General features: G+C 39.7%; 1 protein-coding gene across 1 annotated transcript in view; it reads right to left on the bottom strand.

Moving 5' to 3' along the window:
* Window positions 1–3,719: 3,719 nt before the first annotated feature.
* LOC146062953 (uncharacterized) overlaps window positions 3,720–17,793 on the bottom strand; it is a 366,150-nt gene continuing 352,076 nt past the window's right edge. Inside the window, exons 36-37 of the mRNA XM_083174963.1 lie at window positions 9,146–9,223; window positions 3,720–8,641 (exon numbers count right to left, since the gene is read on the bottom strand). Coding sequence (XP_083031089.1) covers window positions 8,520–8,641; window positions 9,146–9,223 — 200 coding nt within the window. The 3' untranslated portion in view covers window positions 3,720–8,519. The remainder of the gene's footprint in view (window positions 8,642–9,145; window positions 9,224–17,793) is intronic.

A 17,793-nucleotide genomic window follows, 5' to 3' on the forward strand; every position in this document is an offset into this window, starting at 1 on the left:
GACTGCGTGTCCACATGGCAGGTCGCGGCCCTCTGAAGGAAGTGCCTCAGTAGTAAGGGAAGTAGCAGGCACTGTAGGTAGACGGTGATGATACTACCTACTGCCATTTTCTCTAAAAGGAATTCCAACAAACTAGGAATGTTTATCGGGCAACTGAGGATAGCCCACCTGGTAAAATAACGTAACATAAGATGGCCCACTTGGCATGATAACAAAACTGAAGATGCCCAATTGGCATATTAACATAACTGAAGATGGCCCACTTGGTGTAATAACGAAACTGAAGTTTTTCCACTTGGCGTATTAACAAACCTGAAGATGCCCACTTGGCTTATTAAAGTAACTGAAGACAGCCCACTTGGCATAATAATAAAACTGAGGGTGTGCCTCCTTGGCGTGATAACAAAACTGAAGATGGCATACTTGGTATATTAACAAAACTGAAGATTCCCACTTGGCGCATTAACAAAACTGAAGACAGAACCATGAAAGCACAGGACCGGCTGCTGGCGACACTGATAAACTTGAGGAGACACAGAAATTGTTCCAGCAACAAGAACTTAAGTATCCTGGCATAAGTCCCTGCTGAGGGACTTCCATTGTCCCAGACCTCCAGCAAAGGTCAGAAGAGAGCAGGGACACTGCGCTTCCTCCCAGAAGCAAGATAATGGTGCCCACACCCCGAGCTGGCAATGGAGAGAGATCGGACCCATGGGGAAGCTGCCGCCTATGCCTCCTACCCACCAGAGCTCCTCAGCCACATGCCGGAGCAGCGCAGGGACTGAAGTGAGTACCGATGAGTACCACGGTGCCGTTCTGTGGGCTGTGACATATATAAGGCACAGCTGGAGGAAATATCCATTTGTACTGCTATTTAAGCATTGTGAATTATTTCAGAAAACCATTAGTTAATGTCTAATAGCTGTAGGTGGAGTGAGTACCGGTGAGTACCACGGTGCTGTTCTGTGGGCTGTGACATATATAAGGCACAGCTGGAGGAAATACCCATTTGTACTGCTATTTAAGCATTGTGAATTATTTTAGAAAACCATTAGTTAATGTCTAATAGCTGTAGGATGTGGTTGTTAACTATTTGTGGTGGTGGAAATATTGCTAGGGATTAGGGTAAGACAACAGTACAGTGGGCCTGATTCAGAGGTGGTCATGCATCTGCTTTGTGTAAATGCGATAACGCAGCACAAGGAGTCCTGTGTAAATAGAGGCCTCCTGCCAACTTCTGCGATCTACTGATGCATCAAAACATGTAACCATCAAATGACTTGTGAGATCATTAATTTCATTCACCTTCAGGTTACTTAGATGGCCGACTTAGAACGATAGCTGAGACCAATAAATCTGTGTTGGGAGATGAAGTCGCAGACACTGGCCCTGCCACTTCCAGGAAATAAGGTAGAAGCCCCCTCTTTTCATGAATGCTATCCAACAGTACCCCCTTCTCACCCCCTTAGGGGGTACTGCATGCAACAATGCATGTGCAGAACAGGTCCAGCGCAATCGCTGCACTCATGCCACCAGAGTTGCATGCAAGCCATCAAGTTTGTGTACAACTATGAATCAGTGTTAGAATTTTTTTTTATTTTTTTTTCACTACAGTATATACTTCATAAATTCAAAGTTTGGATTAAGTGCTCTTTCAAAACTCCACTGGGTTTGAAATAAATTAAATGAAACAACATTTATTTGGAGCAGACATAAGGACGATTTGCTATGCTTTCTCCAAGCCTCTTTATTTCATATAGTAGAAACATATTGTGAAACAGCAGAAACCAATACTTACAGGCATCACAAATTACAATTACCAAGCATATTTAGTTCCTTCCACATTGCCTCTCTTCTATTCAGTATTGTTGTATGTAACATATGGTCTTTATAAAGCTTCGGTGTTTGAACCAAAATGTCAACTGCTTTGTATTAAATGCATTGTACACAGCCCTAAGAACCAGTATTCTGGTCTGTGCTTACTACAGTATGCATTGTTTTACAATTAGAAAAACAATGAAAAAAAATTTTTTTTGCATAGCTGGTAACATGCATACTATAATTCAAATGAAAGTTTCATGATGGTTCTTATTTTAATCCCCATAAATTCCTTGATTGACAGCATCCACTGTTATTGGGGATCGACTGGAGAGCAACTTTCTTAAACAAATGAAATTATTCAGCAGCTGTCAAAATATAAGCAGCAATTGATATGTAAAGACATACAACTTAACAAAGTGATACAGAGATGAAATGACATGGCTTCTTAACCATTAGGTAACATAACGCAAAAACCCAACAAGAGAAAATGCAGGTTCTGTGATGTTATTGTAGATGACAGAGGTAAGTAACAATATCTTGTTATCTCTGGTAAAAGACAAGTCAAGAGCAGAACATAAGATAATCAGAAATTCAATACAATTCAAATAGCTCACATCAAGGAAAGGGTACAGTATGCTTGTTTGATGAAACATTCTGTTGCATTAATATTGCTATACTAATGAAGTGCAAAGTGGCAGGACACTTTGTGACATGTTACTGAAACAGAAATGAATAGCTCAATATAATACGGATGTACAGCTCCATAAAATATGTGATCTCAGACGTAATGGCTAATGTAACAGATGCTTGTTTCTGTGCATTGGATATGAAATCACTGCATTCAGTCATAATGCTGATAGTGATACCTGGACAGCTTAAGTCCTGACAGATCCTAGTAAATATTTAAACCCTACCCCTAAACCACCCCTCCCCCCGCCTTAACCCCAACCCTCCTATCCCACAGCCTAACCCTAATCACCCCCTCCCACATCCTAACCTAAACCCTCCCCCCTGACTCTGCAGCCTATCTGTAACCTCTACCATCTGCGTAGTGTTACCCTAACCCTCCCTTGGTGTTTAATACTAATCCCTGTACTTACTGGTCAGATTCTGACCAATGAAATCTTTCTGTCGGCATTCTGACTGTCAGGACGCTGACTGCATCCCATTTGAACGTACCCTCGATAGTTGAACTGATAACTAATATCACTTCCCCAGTAACATTGCCATTACACTGCTTACCATGTTGAGGTGCATACAGCTGTGTTTCCCAACCTCAGTCCTCATGGCACATTAACAGTTCAGGATTTATGGTTTGCCATACTTGAACACAGGTGACTTAATTTGTACCTCATTTATTTTAATTGAACATGCCTTCTGAATCATAGATAGCCTTAGAACCTGCACTGTTACATGTGCTTTAAGGAATTAGGGGCCTTATTCAGAACTGATCAATGGACAAATTTGTTCTAAAAATAGGCAAAACCATGTGCACTGCAGTGGAGAGAGGGACAAATGTAACATGTGCAGAGAGAGAGAGAGAGAGATTTTGGTGGGGTGTGTTCAAACTGAAATCTAAATTGCAATGTAAAAATAAAGCAGACAGTATTTACCCTGCACAGAAACAAAATAACTCACCTATATCTAACTCTCCGCCTCACATGCAGTGAAAATGATTTTGCCCATTTTGACAACATATTTGACAACATATTTGTGCGCGATCAAGTCTGAATTAGGCACATGGAAAACACTGCCCTACAGGTACAAGACCAATGCAGGGAATTATCTGTTGCTCATGTCATACTCAGTAGGTAGGCCCTAATAAATGAACTAATGGTTGTCCCCCCCCCGGTTTTTACCTATGGGCTGCAGCCCCCCCCCCCCCCCCCCCCCAGGTAAAAGCCACCACTGTAGTGAAGCCAGATGCAGTCTGTGAGACTGCACTGGCTTCACTGTGACTGGCAGAGACTTCCTATTGGAAGTCCTAGCCGCCAGTCACAAGGCAGTCCCATTGAGTGGCAGTCCCACTCTCTCCGGGCTGCTGAGCAAATCTGAAGATTGTACATGTGCAGTACCTACATCGGTACTGCACACGCGGTGGTCCCGATGCCTGTCATCTGTATTATACATGCGCCGGGACAATGATTCTCCTTCTATAGGCTGTTGCCAAAGCAGCCCATAGAAGCTGGCCGCCCGCTCAGTACAGTGGTTTGTACTGCGCATGCGCCAGTGACGGTGCCTGTCATCATAGCACAGGTGCCGGGAATGCTGCGGGGACCAGGAGGAACGGCGGCGGGGGGGGGGGGTGATGTGCTTGCATCGTGGCACACCCACGGAGGCTGCGGCCAGCGGCAGCCCCCTCCCCCCAAAAGGTGCAAGCTGCAACTGTCAATGAGTCAAGTGTGAGATGCATGTTAGTTGTTTCCTTTACCTCTGCCAGGCAGCGTGTACACACAACCTATTACTGCTGCTTTCATGTAGTAAACAATGCTGGGGAATCCCCTTGAATATTAAAATAACATTAATCTCTCCATGACTGCAGACACTGCATTTTAATGCATTATATCCCCAATAAAACGTTTCTAGGAGGTAGGGAGCTAGGGCTTGTTAATATGCAAAGTAAAATCAGCTATTTTTATTCCAAGTACATTATACCGAGAAAAAACCCCAGGTAGAATTAATAAGAAATACATCAACTCCATAAATCTTCCACTAACAGCTTTTACCCAATTAGTACCACAGTAGCAGTGAGCGCTAACGACAATGAAGCTGTTGCAGAGTGAGCACTACGCCAGTGTGGTCTGTAACTGATTTGAACTTGCATTCCCCAGAAAAGCAAGCACATCTCCACTGTGCACACCTATGCTGATGGGGAATTCTGGCATATATGTCGCCCTGGAGAAAGCACATTCTTAGAAAGGCCACTTCTAATAAGGGCATGTTTGGTAAATGTGAACATGTGCAGTCTGGGAACAACACACATATGGAAAGCTGTGCTATTAGCGGGTGGTCTGGGGCTGTTCCAATGCATGGGTCTGTTCCAATGTATGTGATGAAGATGATCGTCAGAACTAGTGTAAAGTATGTCTTTTATGTCTTAGCAATGTTTTTCTGCATACATGTTTCAACTATATTAGGTTGTTGATGGTTTATTGATGTCTTAAACTACTATCTTATTACCTGGTCCCGGGCTTGCTGGAGGGGCTCAGCAGAGCCGATGGTCCAACCCCCTCCCCCTCCATCCCTCCTGGGTGGCAGCAGCTGCACACATGTACAGCATATCGTGTGCTGACAGCATGCTCAACGTGAGAGCTCATGCTGAGCCTACTGTCAGCACAGCACATGCTCTAAGTGTGTGCTGCTGCTGCTGCTGAAGGGGTGGGGGGATAATAATACTCCCCCTCAACTTTAGAGGTTTTTTTCACTGTCCCCGTAATAAGTTTGGGGTGTGGCCTAATCATGGGAGGTGACCATGCCTCCTGCAATTAGGCCATTCCCCCAATTTTACCGGAGCCTGGCATTCCTCTCTACGTGCATCTGATAGTAGCAGCTGTGCATACTGTATGCATGCTATTGCATCTTTTTATGCCTTCAATTTGTGGCACCACTGTGACCTACACCGCATCAAACCCTAATGGCCTAATCCTGGTCTTCTAGGACGTTGAAATAACGATAGATTATACATAACCCCCAGCATTTGTGGATAGAGATGTTACTGCACCTGATATGTCAGGCTCTGTCATATACAGGCTATGCTGTGTCTATTAGTGCAGATAGGGAGATCTCCCTTAAATCTCCTATGCATTAGCAGTAGGGCTTTAGTACTCTGGGAGAAATCCCTAGATTTTCTGTGTTCAGTGGGGAAGTTTGAGTTTCTTATTAAACGGTACATAGAATTTACTTTCAAGCTACGTACAGCAATTGGGTGGCTAGAACCAAACCTGCCTGATTCAGTGGCACCCAAGACTCTCATTGACAGTCAGGTGCTGGATACAGTGTCACACACTACAAAACTGGCATAACAATAGCGACGCAGACCCCGTCACGGTGGGGAGGCGCTGGCCAAGTGCTGGCACCCGGCGTTGGGGGTCTGCGGGAGCTATTGCTAAGCTGCCGTCTGCGCCACATCTGCTGCATCAGGAGTGGACATGAAGTTTTACTAGCCTGGTCCGTCGCTCCTCCTGGCTGGTACTTTATGAAAAATATCCATTACAAAATGGCTGCCCCCTCAGACAGTTTTTGAGGATGCTTGGGGAGGCTGCGGCCATCACGGATAGGTAAGTTTTAAAATTTAAATAGTTATACCTACAAAAAATAATGCTAAATATATACAGTACTTTGAGACTAAAAGATACACATTTCTAAGTACAAAGATTAGTGTCTCACTTTCAATTTAAAAGGTGTAATGTGTAATTCAATTACTGTGCATTACTGTAAATAATGAAAAGTATTAGTAATAAATAAACCAAGTCCAAATACAACAAACAGGATGCAAAAGTACAATATATACCACTACTACTGCACAAAAGTATTACAAAATGAATAAAAAAAAAAACTGAATGCAAACTTACAAAGTTTTCAACAAATAAGAGATCAACATATACAAAGTTTCTCTATATAGTATGTAAACTCCCTGCACTCATGCAAAAAGTATAAAAATGTCACCTTTCTGCTATTCCTGAGTGTATATATGACAAGAATATGAACAGAAAAGCAAAAATTAGAACATCTTAAGACTTTAGAAAGTAGAAAAAATATAGTTAGAATCTGACCCATGCATAGTACCCTCACTATTAAAATAAATAATAATATAATAATGATTATCTTAAGCTTCAATTCATAATGTTCTTGTTTACATCACAATAAATATTTGCACCTTGTGGCTGTCTCCTTAAAAATTATGTACAGTATATTGCATACACAGCAGTAGTTTTTGTTTTACTCCAAACAATAACATGATAATGGGTGGTACATATGTTAATGGTAAGCGCAGGTAATGTGTAATATCACCAACAGGAATTACAGAAAATGTCAGTAATTATAATTAAGGACACCAATGCCTATTTAATTTGGATCATTGAATTTAGCCTTTGTTAATTGTAATTTTGCTGTTCCAGGCTAGTCCATTATGACCAATACATTTAAATACAGAAAAAAGGAAAACATTTATATCAGTATTGGTGATAGCACTATAGGCATCAATAGAGAAGGGACTTGTACATGATGAATGTAAACTAGTCCAGCCACATAAAATATTAATGTACATAAAATTAACAAATCTTGTGTTGACATTTTCTAAGTTAAGGATTTAAAAGTATTTGAAATAAAATGCATGGGCAGAAACTATATATGAATTAAAAAAAGTAAGACTGTAGTAAGTCGTGTGCAATACATATCACATCTCAAAAATAACAGTGAATTAACCAAGAAAATGGTCACTATGAAACCATGAAATTAACCATGAAAATCAATATAATTATTTATAAAAAAAATAATTTTTAAATGTGGATGAAAGGTGAAAATTGAAAATCAATTTAAAATAAAGCTGATAGATAAACTAGTGACACAATGTTGTGCAATATATATTTTTTTTTACTTTTGGTAGTACAATATCATTGTTTATTTTATTATTAGCTGACTGCCTCTTTGTTCCAGTGTTTTTTAGCTAAGAAAAAGTGGTATTTTGGAGTTTCTGTGACATTATTATTAACCTGATATGAAGGTAGTAACCCTTTGAATGCCAAGTAAAGTTGTGAAAATATGTAGGTGTAAAACCTGCTAAGCAAACATTTTTATTCATCATAATGACCTGTAATGTTTAACTTATATAGGAAATATAACTTTTTTTTTTTTACAAAACATTTTTCATTTGAATTTATATAACAAATGTGAGCGACGCTGGCATTTTGAGCAGATATTTTGAACATATCTCACAGAGCTGTTGACATTCAAAGGGTTAAATCAGACTTTTAACCATTGGTGTGAGGTACACTGTGTTCACTATTCTCCACGTAACATACAAATACAAAATCTAGTATCATTCGATCCCTACAAAATATCACAGGGGATCTGTATGATGTCTGTGATCATTCACAACAAATAAACCATAGAGATAAGTAAATTAGTGGCTAAAACAAAATCCCCTTAAGACTTTGGTTGTGCAGTGACAAAACCTGGATGATGTAGTTAGTGTTGTAGTGTCTTTTCCACACATTATGGCTCAAGAGAAGACAATTATAACCTTTAACAGAGGACAGAACAGTATCCATGCTAAAGACAACACATGGAACCTGATTAATGTACACCACATTTCAATGAAATAGTTTTTCCTATTTAATTTATAAAATAAGAAAAAAAACAGAAAATATGTACGTCAGTAAGAAGTGTCTCACTGATGTTTACAGTAATCTGCCTTTATGTGCTGCTGTAATATTGGGCGTTTTCAATAAAACACCATTTATTTAAGTGGCAGACTCCATGGCAAAATAGCAGATGAGCCTGCTGATGAGAGTGGAAAAGAGTCTTCTAAAATATATGAACTCCTTTGAGGCAGTCGTATCACCACAATGTTCAACCACGTTATGTCTGCATTGGGTCTCATTGCCCCACTCAGTAATGCATGAACAGCATTGCACGATGGTTCCTCCACATCTTCAATGTGTAGGCAGAACTGTTATCTTCATCTGATAAAGTCACTGTTATTTTCCATTCAGTCTTGCTCGCCCATGGGCGGTAGGATAGTAGCAATCTGTTGGGTTGCACCTTCCACCTACGCCAGGTACTCCAGGAGGTCCTTGAGTGCCTGAAGGACCTTGTTCACCTAAATAAAATGTCATGGTGTTCAAAACATGAGTATAGAAGTTAAGCAACTCAATATTAGAGCATTATCAATTTGTTTATTGAATAAGTTCTATGATTAATTTGGTATCTTTAGTTTCTATCTATAAGAAAGTTAGCAAAAGAATAATATTTATTACAGTAATAATATACAAATATTTCCTAGAAATTATTTATACTGTTTTTAAATAATATATAGGTCTTGTTTCAGTAGATCACCCTTATCCATTATTCTCCGCTTAAATGTTATTATAGTATTAACTGATAAAATACCAAGTCAGCAATTATTTGAAAGGACTTTTGTAGTGTTTACAGTATAACATTATTTTTGCAAATGTATGAAAACATATAATAGTACAGAATGAATTTTTATTAACCATATTGTTTGACACAGATAAAAACTCTAACATTGTTTTAGAAAAGGCCAATAAAGCTATTTCAATAAAGAAAATACAAAAAAACCTAGAAAACAACGTGAAACGATTACCTGTTGGTCCTGTGGGGCCGGGGCTCCCTGGAAGACCAATTCCGAATTCACCTCTCTCACCTTTCATTCCTCGTAAACCTATTAAAAAGAAGAAAGATATAATACATGGACACCGAATGTGAACTGAATGCCTCTTCACCTGCTTCCATATTTCTCTAATGTAACTTGACACCAACAATAAAAGATTATAAAATAGTAAATAAAATGCACTGTGGGCAAACACTAAGCCATACCGTAATTCAGCTAACTGCCTTAACAACATATAGAAAGCCAGGCAGCTTAAACACACAAATATAACTGAACCATTTAGCCAAATGGGCCAACAGAAGGTGAAGATGTATTTAAAATCTTCAGGAAACAGCAAAATACGGAGTACTGTGCATTCTCTGTGTTAGAGGTTTTAGACTGCATTATAAATGCACCAATAAAACATAACCCCTTATATATATTTAACTTAATAATATAAATAAATTCAAAATGCAATACAGTACATATAAAGCCCACTTAGGCAATGAAAATGTTTAACATTATTCTGGAGACTTTTGTCATAAATAAGTTGAAATTGCAACCTTGTTTTCTGCATAAACAATGCATAGAGATGACAAATGATATTGGTTCATTCAAGATTTTGTATGAAAATTACCATGTGCCTCTATATAATACTTCTGATCTGGTTCTATTAATGTTTTGCAAACATTGAAACTTTTAAAATGTTAGGTGGATTACTTATAGTTATGACCTTTTAAAGTGTCTTACAGAAAATATGACGAAGAGGAGAAATAGAGCATCAGAAAATGTGGATATTTAAATAAGACTGAAGTATTCAAACATTTTGTTCAGGGTTTAAGTTCTAGGCTCTATTATTTCATAACACAACCTATGTGACCTAAGTCTTAACAGCCCTGTCAGCTACTATATAACTACTGCTGCAAGCTGGCACTCGTGATGACTAATTAACTCTTTGAGTGCCAACGTTGCTGTGAGAGATCCTTAACATATCCGTTAAAAATGCCAGCATCGCTCGCAACGGTTGTTCTTTTAATATAAGAAAATACAAATACCTCTAAGTCAATTAATTAAAGTTTAGGTAAGTATTGCACTCAAGTAAGCGATGCCGGTATATTTAGCAGAAATTTTGAAGATCTCTCATAGCAACGTCGAGAGATTTAAGAAAATCTAGAGTCTGCATTTAATGAAAAAATAAATTCTGTATTAAAAGCTATCTGGAATAGTGGGACATTCCTGAGAAAACTAGAAACACGGGCAGATTTATTAAGCTCGGTGAAGTGATAATGTGGCTGGTACTTTATCACCGGCCAATCAGCTCCTAACTGTGAAGTTACAGGCTTGGTTTGAAAAATGACAGGTAGGAGCTGATTGGCCGGTGATAAAGACCAGACACTTAGGGGGAAATTTACTAAAGGAAATTTGTAAAAAAATTGGTGTATTTGTATCCAGAAATACACTTATTTTTGACATTTACTATCCCGAAAATACGGCAATTCGTAGTCGTATTGATGTGCTATCAATACGAATCCGAATTGCTGTATTTTCGGGATAGTAAATTTCAAAAACAAGTGTATTTCTGGATACAAATACACCTATTTTTTACAAATTTCCATTAGTAAATTTCCCCCTTTATCACTTCACCAAGCTTAATAAATCTACCCCATAGAATTTGATGGCAGATAAGAACCACTTGGCCCATCTAGTCTGCCCCTTTCAACTAGGAACACATAATGTAGGTACAGGGGTGAGTGTTTCCAGCCACTACAGTTGGTGTAAAGGATTGTATGAAGCTGCAGCACATGTCCAGTGGCAGCAGAGTTGCAACCCAGCATGCTGTGTGTGTGTGTGTGTGTATGTGTGTGTGCACCTGTGGATCTGAGTGCTCAATCATTGTACCAGAGAAAGAATCTGGCAAGTGGCTTACCGTGATCATTGGGCCTCCATACTGTATGTCTGTATTACATCAAATGCACTTAGTTTTGATCTGGCTATAGCTTGTTATTGTACAGTACATGCTAATTATACATCCTATATTGACTGGCAACAATCACTCTAACAGTACAATGCTTGCAATCATGTGTATTGGAAGATCATTGAACAAAAATTTCTCCCTCTGGAGAGCCATACACAGGAAGAAAATTCACATGCCAAAATGGAAGTCTAATATAAAAACTAAACTACAACATATAATCCTGATATTATTAAATGTTAATTAACAATCAATATATATCTATGAAAAGCTTTGCTAAAATACACCAATGTCTAATTTTTCTCAGCGTAATAATATATTCTCTTTGAGTACAGTCCCAGAATTCGCAAACAAAGTGATCTTATGCAACATATGCAAAGTAATTCATGCAACATTTCCCCTATTCTTGCTGTTCCCCGGTTTATGTAAGCTTAGAGCATCACATTCTGCTACTGTGACTGGTCTCCTTAAACCTCTTTTCCAGCCAACATAAAAAGTAAGGCCTTTGGTGAAGTTGCTCAGCAGACAGATGAAAATTGAAAGTGAAAGGCTGTGAGTGACCATGCGGTACAGTCAATCCATGTAACTAGGAGTAAAATGTGCTTTGGCAGATTTCTGTCAGGTGAAGCCTACAGCAGCATAGCTACATTCCCAGTATGAGAGTGCACCGGGAAGCAAGAAAGCATGTGTATTGAGGATCTAAAAACAGTACTTTCGTCTGACAGATATCTACATTCACCTCTACTGTGTATGTAACAAAAGCCAGGTCTCATGCACGCATGCTGCATATTAATGTATTAGTTTGCTTGGCATCTGCTAACAGGTCCCCAGTACATGCATTTTACAGTTACTGTATGCAAGCAGATACTTCCCAATTTCAACAAAATAGCTCAAACCATTTGATAATTTAATATAAAAATACTGAAATATAAAAGAGCACACACAAAAACCCAGCAAAGGATTGCCAATATAAGCCCAAATACCTTATGTGCAGGGCAGTACAGAAAAGTGATGATAGAGCCATCAAGCCTTTAATGGATATTTATCCACAGTCTGACTTCTTCAGAAAGGACATAGTCCGAGTTGGGTTAAATACTACAGTGATTGAGTGTGTTTCCATCTACACTGAAAGTGATCCTCCAGGTATGTTACATGTTACCGGGATATTGGAACTTTGACGTGTTACAACAGATCCAGTAGGAATCTTGCACTAAGTGGTAGATATCCTACACAGAGGCTTATTAAACTATTTTTTTAAATTATAAATTGAAGTGGATTTTTTTCCTATGGCTGTATAGTGTCAGACTATTATATGTACTTAACCTCTTTACATATATCCTGAAGGAAAAGTGGAAGCCTCATTTAAAACACAAAGAAGTGGATTCTTGGCGTAGGGATCATAGGGTTAACAGTGTCTAGGTCAACAGTCAAAAGGTCAACACCAAAAGGTTTAAATGCACAGGGTCCACATGGGAAAATGGTCAATACATGCATACAATCATGACACCTGAGCACATGGAACCCCAACAGCATTTGGGCTAATATTGGCTATCCTATGTGACTTTTTTGGCGTTTTCATATGTCATCATAAAAATATATAATCAGTGAGAGAACCAAGTCTGAAATACCTACAATAATAGTAAGCAATGAGCTATATTGTGCATATAATAATCACAAATCAAGTTATTTAAGCATAATGCCTGTAATTGCCATGTGTATGAATGAGGAGCAGACATAATATTACTTACAGTACTTCATTTTTAGTATCATCAATTATTTAATCATTAGTATGTCTTTGTTTTGGGAATTGACTATAACTCCAAACAACGTGATTCCTAATATATGTATATGGGCACTAGCAGTATCGGTGCCTCATGTCCCAGTGGGGTTTATCCCAAAATGAAACAAGTTATGTTAGCTATCTGTCAGATCTATATCGGATTGCATCACACTACATCTACTGTAGGTGGCAACATGTATGGTAACGATGTGAAGTAGTTATTAGAGTTAAATTATTAGGATACACTAGGATACAATGGGCTGTATCAAATGTGGCTGGTGCGGGGGTTAAAAGGCAGGGTTAAATCGCTGAAAAAAGTTATGCTCGCCATTTAATCCCCGTGTCAGCCGCTCCCCCTATTCAATGTTCTGGGGGAACCCTCGCTGTCAGATGACGGTGAGGATTCCCACAAACAGCGAGGCTCATGGCTAATGCATGGAGCACGCAGCATTTAGCCCTGAGCCTCGCTGTTTTAGCGGCCACACATGCTGTTTCCCCATCGCTGCAAAAAAACAGTGATGAGGAAATGTCGTTTGCAGGGGGTCAGTTGAATACTGACCGTGTGAGCTGTGACAGTAAGCAGTAAGCAGTAGGCACTGCTCGCTGTCACAGCTCGTAAAAACCATTGAATGTAGCCCTCTAGGTTTATTATTTACTACTTAAATAAATAGAAAAAATTGCCATGAACCAAAAGGCTGTAATAAAAGCAATATTAATTTGAAGAAAAATTTAGAAATCAAAAGGCATATTGTTGTAACCTTTCATTATTTATTTAAAAAAAACAGTTTTAAAGTAAAGTATAATTTAGCAATAGGACTTTTATGATGGAAAAAAATGAAACCCTATGCAGTCGATTCATCTTAACCCTTTGAGGGCCAACATCTCTGCGAAACATGCAAAATATCCGCAAAAAATGTCAGCATCGCTCACATTAAAATTTCAAATAAAAAATGTTGTGTAAAAACCCCATTATATTTCCTATATAAAGTAAACATTACAGGTCATTATCAGGGCCGGCGCAAGGCACCGGAGCGCCCCAGGCGAGGCGGGGTGGGGGCGCCCCAGTGCCATTGTGTGTGTGTGGGGGGGGTGGGTACCTGTTGCGCCTTCTGGGGAGGAAGGGGTGTCTATTCCGGAATCTGACAGGAGGCGGAGCCCGCGCGGGTACCTGTCCTGCGACGCTTTATGTACCTGGCGGCGGCGGCGGGGGTCCCTGCAGTGAATAATAAATAACAAGCTCTATCCGGCGGCGCGGGAAGTGCTTCTATTTTGAAGAAACACTGGCCGCACGCTGATTGGCTGAATCAGCGTGCGGCCAGTGTTTTTAAAATAGAAGCACTTGCCGCGCCGCCGGATAGAGCTTGTAATTTATTATTCACTGCAGGGACCCCCGCCGCCGCCGCTGCCAGGTTGTGATACACCTGTGTCGACCAGTAGGTGTATAAGTGGCAGAACGTAAATCAGAGCCTGGGAATATTGTGCATAAGGGCACTGCTATCCGCAAACATCAGCAGTTAGCTATATGCTAGTTCCCGTGCTGGTCACAAAGCGTCGCAGGACAGGTACCCGCGCGGGCTCCTGTCAGATTCCGACATAGACACCCCTTCCTCCCCAGACGGCACAACAGGTACCGGTGGCATGGGGGGGCGAAATGCCGCCCTCCAGTGGCCGGCGCCCTAGGCAAATGCCTAGACTTGCCTAGTGGTGGCGCCGGCCCTGGTCATTATGATGAATAAAAATATTTGCTTGGAAATTTTCACACCAATTTTGCACAAATTCACTTGGCACTCAAAGGGTTAATCTTTTACTAGCATTTGAACTATAAGGTTCAGGCCATTTCCAAAACCTTAAAATTATATTTTCTTGTTTCTTATATTGGAATAATGCTTTCCTCTCTTTGCTTAGGGACGAACCCTTCATCTACAGATTCATATTAATATTGACATTGATAACAATACTGTATATAGGAGATGAGAAGATGTCTGGATACAAAGCATACTGGACAGAAGAAACATAATTGCTAAATATTTCCATTTGAATGATGAAATGAAATAATCTAATTTCTATTGTAAAGAATGTTGGCATTTCTCTTAAATCATTAATTTATAGCTCAATTATTTAAAAATAGCATGTATGGCATGTAGTTGGCGTGACTTCATTTGTAATCTGTAATGCAGCAGGCTTAATACATGCATCGTAACCTATATCTTTTGCCGGTATTATAACCCCATTCAAGGGCGTAATTACCATAGGTGCAAGGGGTGCAGATGCATATGGGGCCCAGAGCTGAGGGGGGCCCATATTTACTGTGTAATTTATATATGCTCTATCAATTATGCACCATTAGTTGGTAAATAGGGGCCCTTACAAACTTTTGCTATGGGGCCTATGAATATCTAGTCATGCCCCTGACCCCATTTAATGAGGAAAGATGCACAGACATTGTGGCATTGTTACCCAATTTCTCTGAATATTATTTTGTTTGATGTCATGCTATGTTTTTTTCACACTTATGATTATTAAAAATGTAACAACCCATAGATAGACATCTGCAAGATTTATTTAAGAAAATGCAATTACAATATCATGTCAGAAATGCTGGAAAATATGGATTCGATTTACACAGTGAATGCTTAATAATTCAAGGGAATGCGATCCTGGGAACAAGTAAAACTTGAGTATAGAGAGTAGGCTAGTGCAGCAAAGATTCATTTGTTTGTAGCCGAGACTCAATTCCCTTACAGTCAATAGTATACATAAGCTGTATTTGCATATTAAGGAGGTATACTGCCTTTGTTTTTGAAATTGTGACCTTGAGGGAATAGAAATGTATTCAGGTATGGTTATGTATTTTGTCACACTGCTTGCCCACATTCTGTGAGAAAATAACATCTTCTCAACAATACAGGAAACACCAAATATAAATAAATACATGTAAATTAATGCAAAAAAAGATAATGTGACATTTACTTAGCCAACAATCTGACATGTGTGTCCCACAGTTGGATAGTTAAAGCACAGCACACTAAAATAGTGCATATAGTTTGTCAGGAAAGAGGCATAAATAGATAATATTCATTGTTTTCTGCATAAATGTACTGTGCTAATACTACACTAGCACTGACCAATACTTGTGCACTTAAATGCAATTATTTATTTGGTATAAATATAGATGGCACTGGTCTTTTAACCAGGAGCAGTGTCTACAAGATGCTAATGAACATTAATTGTAAATAATGTAAATAAAAAACTTGTGTACTTTCACGGCTCCCATCGCATGCCATTGCATGCAAAATGTAGTGGCATGCGATGGCATGTGATTTTTGCAGTTTTAGCATTTTTGAAAAATCGCATGCGAACGCATGCGATTTTTAACAGAAATGCATTGAAATTAGTATCAAACATGTTCAATGGCCCCCAAATGTCATTTTTGAGGCTGTACCACCCCCACTATCAACGCAAACCCGATGCGTGGCGAGCGCAGCGAGCCCGCGAGGGGCGGCGGTACGCGTCCTACGACCTTTTCATACCCCCACTATCCACGTCGGCCTGGAGTTGAGAACAGAAAGTGTGGCGAGCGCAGCGAGCCACCGAGCCTGAAGCGTGGCGAGCGGACGCGGACACCTGTGAAGCCCGCGAAGGGGCGCGTATACCTGTGAAGGTATCCGTGTCCCCTTGCGGGGCTCGCTGCGCTCGCCACACTTTCTATTCTCAACTCCACGCCGACGTGGATAGTGGGGGTATGAAAAGGTCGTAGGATGCCTACTGCTGCGCTCGCCACGCTTCGGGTTCGCGTTGATAGTGGGGGTGGTACAGCCTCAAAAATTACATTTGGGGGCCATTGAACATGTTTGATACTAATTTCAATGCATTTGGATGCATTTCTGTTAAAAATCGCATGCGATGCGATGCAATTTTTTCCTATATGATGGACATCGTGGGAGCCGTGATTGTACACAAGTACCAAAAAGACTAATGAATTAATCTCTAAATATGTTTTTAGAGATTAATCCAAATTGTGACCCTACATGGAATTTTTATAAAGTCATGTTCCATGACAAATCATTTCAAGAGTTAATTAAGCCATTATTGTATATAAATATATCTATCTATCTAAAATATGTCTATTTATTAACCAGACACAAATGTATGAATTGTTAGACTTTTTTTTTTTTTGCTGAAATGATCTATACAGATTCAGGTATTAATGTGCAGGAGTAGGACAAATGATGTCACAGCAGCTTAAATGACTGTATTCCCAGTTTATAGACTTGCATCAGATCCCATGTAGACACTATCCTAAATATATAGGCTGGAGTTCAGCTATCTGCAATGGATAGGAGGGGCAATACTTTTTTACACAGATTCAGTGGAATTTAATGTTAATCATTTTTAGCATTAACTTTATGGTTCACATCTGTTAATAGTAATGTTTGGTTTTAGTGATCCTTTAATCAAGTAAACTCTATTAAAAATAAAAAGACCATGATAATGATTGCATGTATACAAGATAAATTAAAATAATGTGAACATTATTTCTAATAGTGATAACTAGTATAATACATATAGGGGGTGATTCTCATTAATTTGAACGGGGCCGAATTTGACCCCGTTCCGATGTTTGGGGCTCGGCACATGCACATAGTAAATTATGCGCATGTACAGGTCCCTTTGCGAATGGCCTTGGCAACTTTCATAGTTGCCGAGTCATTTGCAAGGATTGGGGTGGCCTGACAGACGATGGAGGTGGGGACTGGGGTCGCCCAGGGAAAAGCCCAGTGTTTTATGGGTGTCACCATGAAAATGCTGGGCACTCCAATGGGTATGCGGGCAGGCCGGTTCCTGCTGGGGGCGGGTGGCTGACATCACAGGACATCAGCCGCCTGTCCG

This window comes from Crinia signifera, chromosome 3 (genome assembly GCF_055691185.1).
Source record: "Crinia signifera chromosome 3, ASM5569118v1, whole genome shotgun sequence".
In the NCBI taxonomy this organism is placed as follows: domain Eukaryota; kingdom Metazoa; phylum Chordata; class Amphibia; order Anura; family Myobatrachidae; genus Crinia; species Crinia signifera.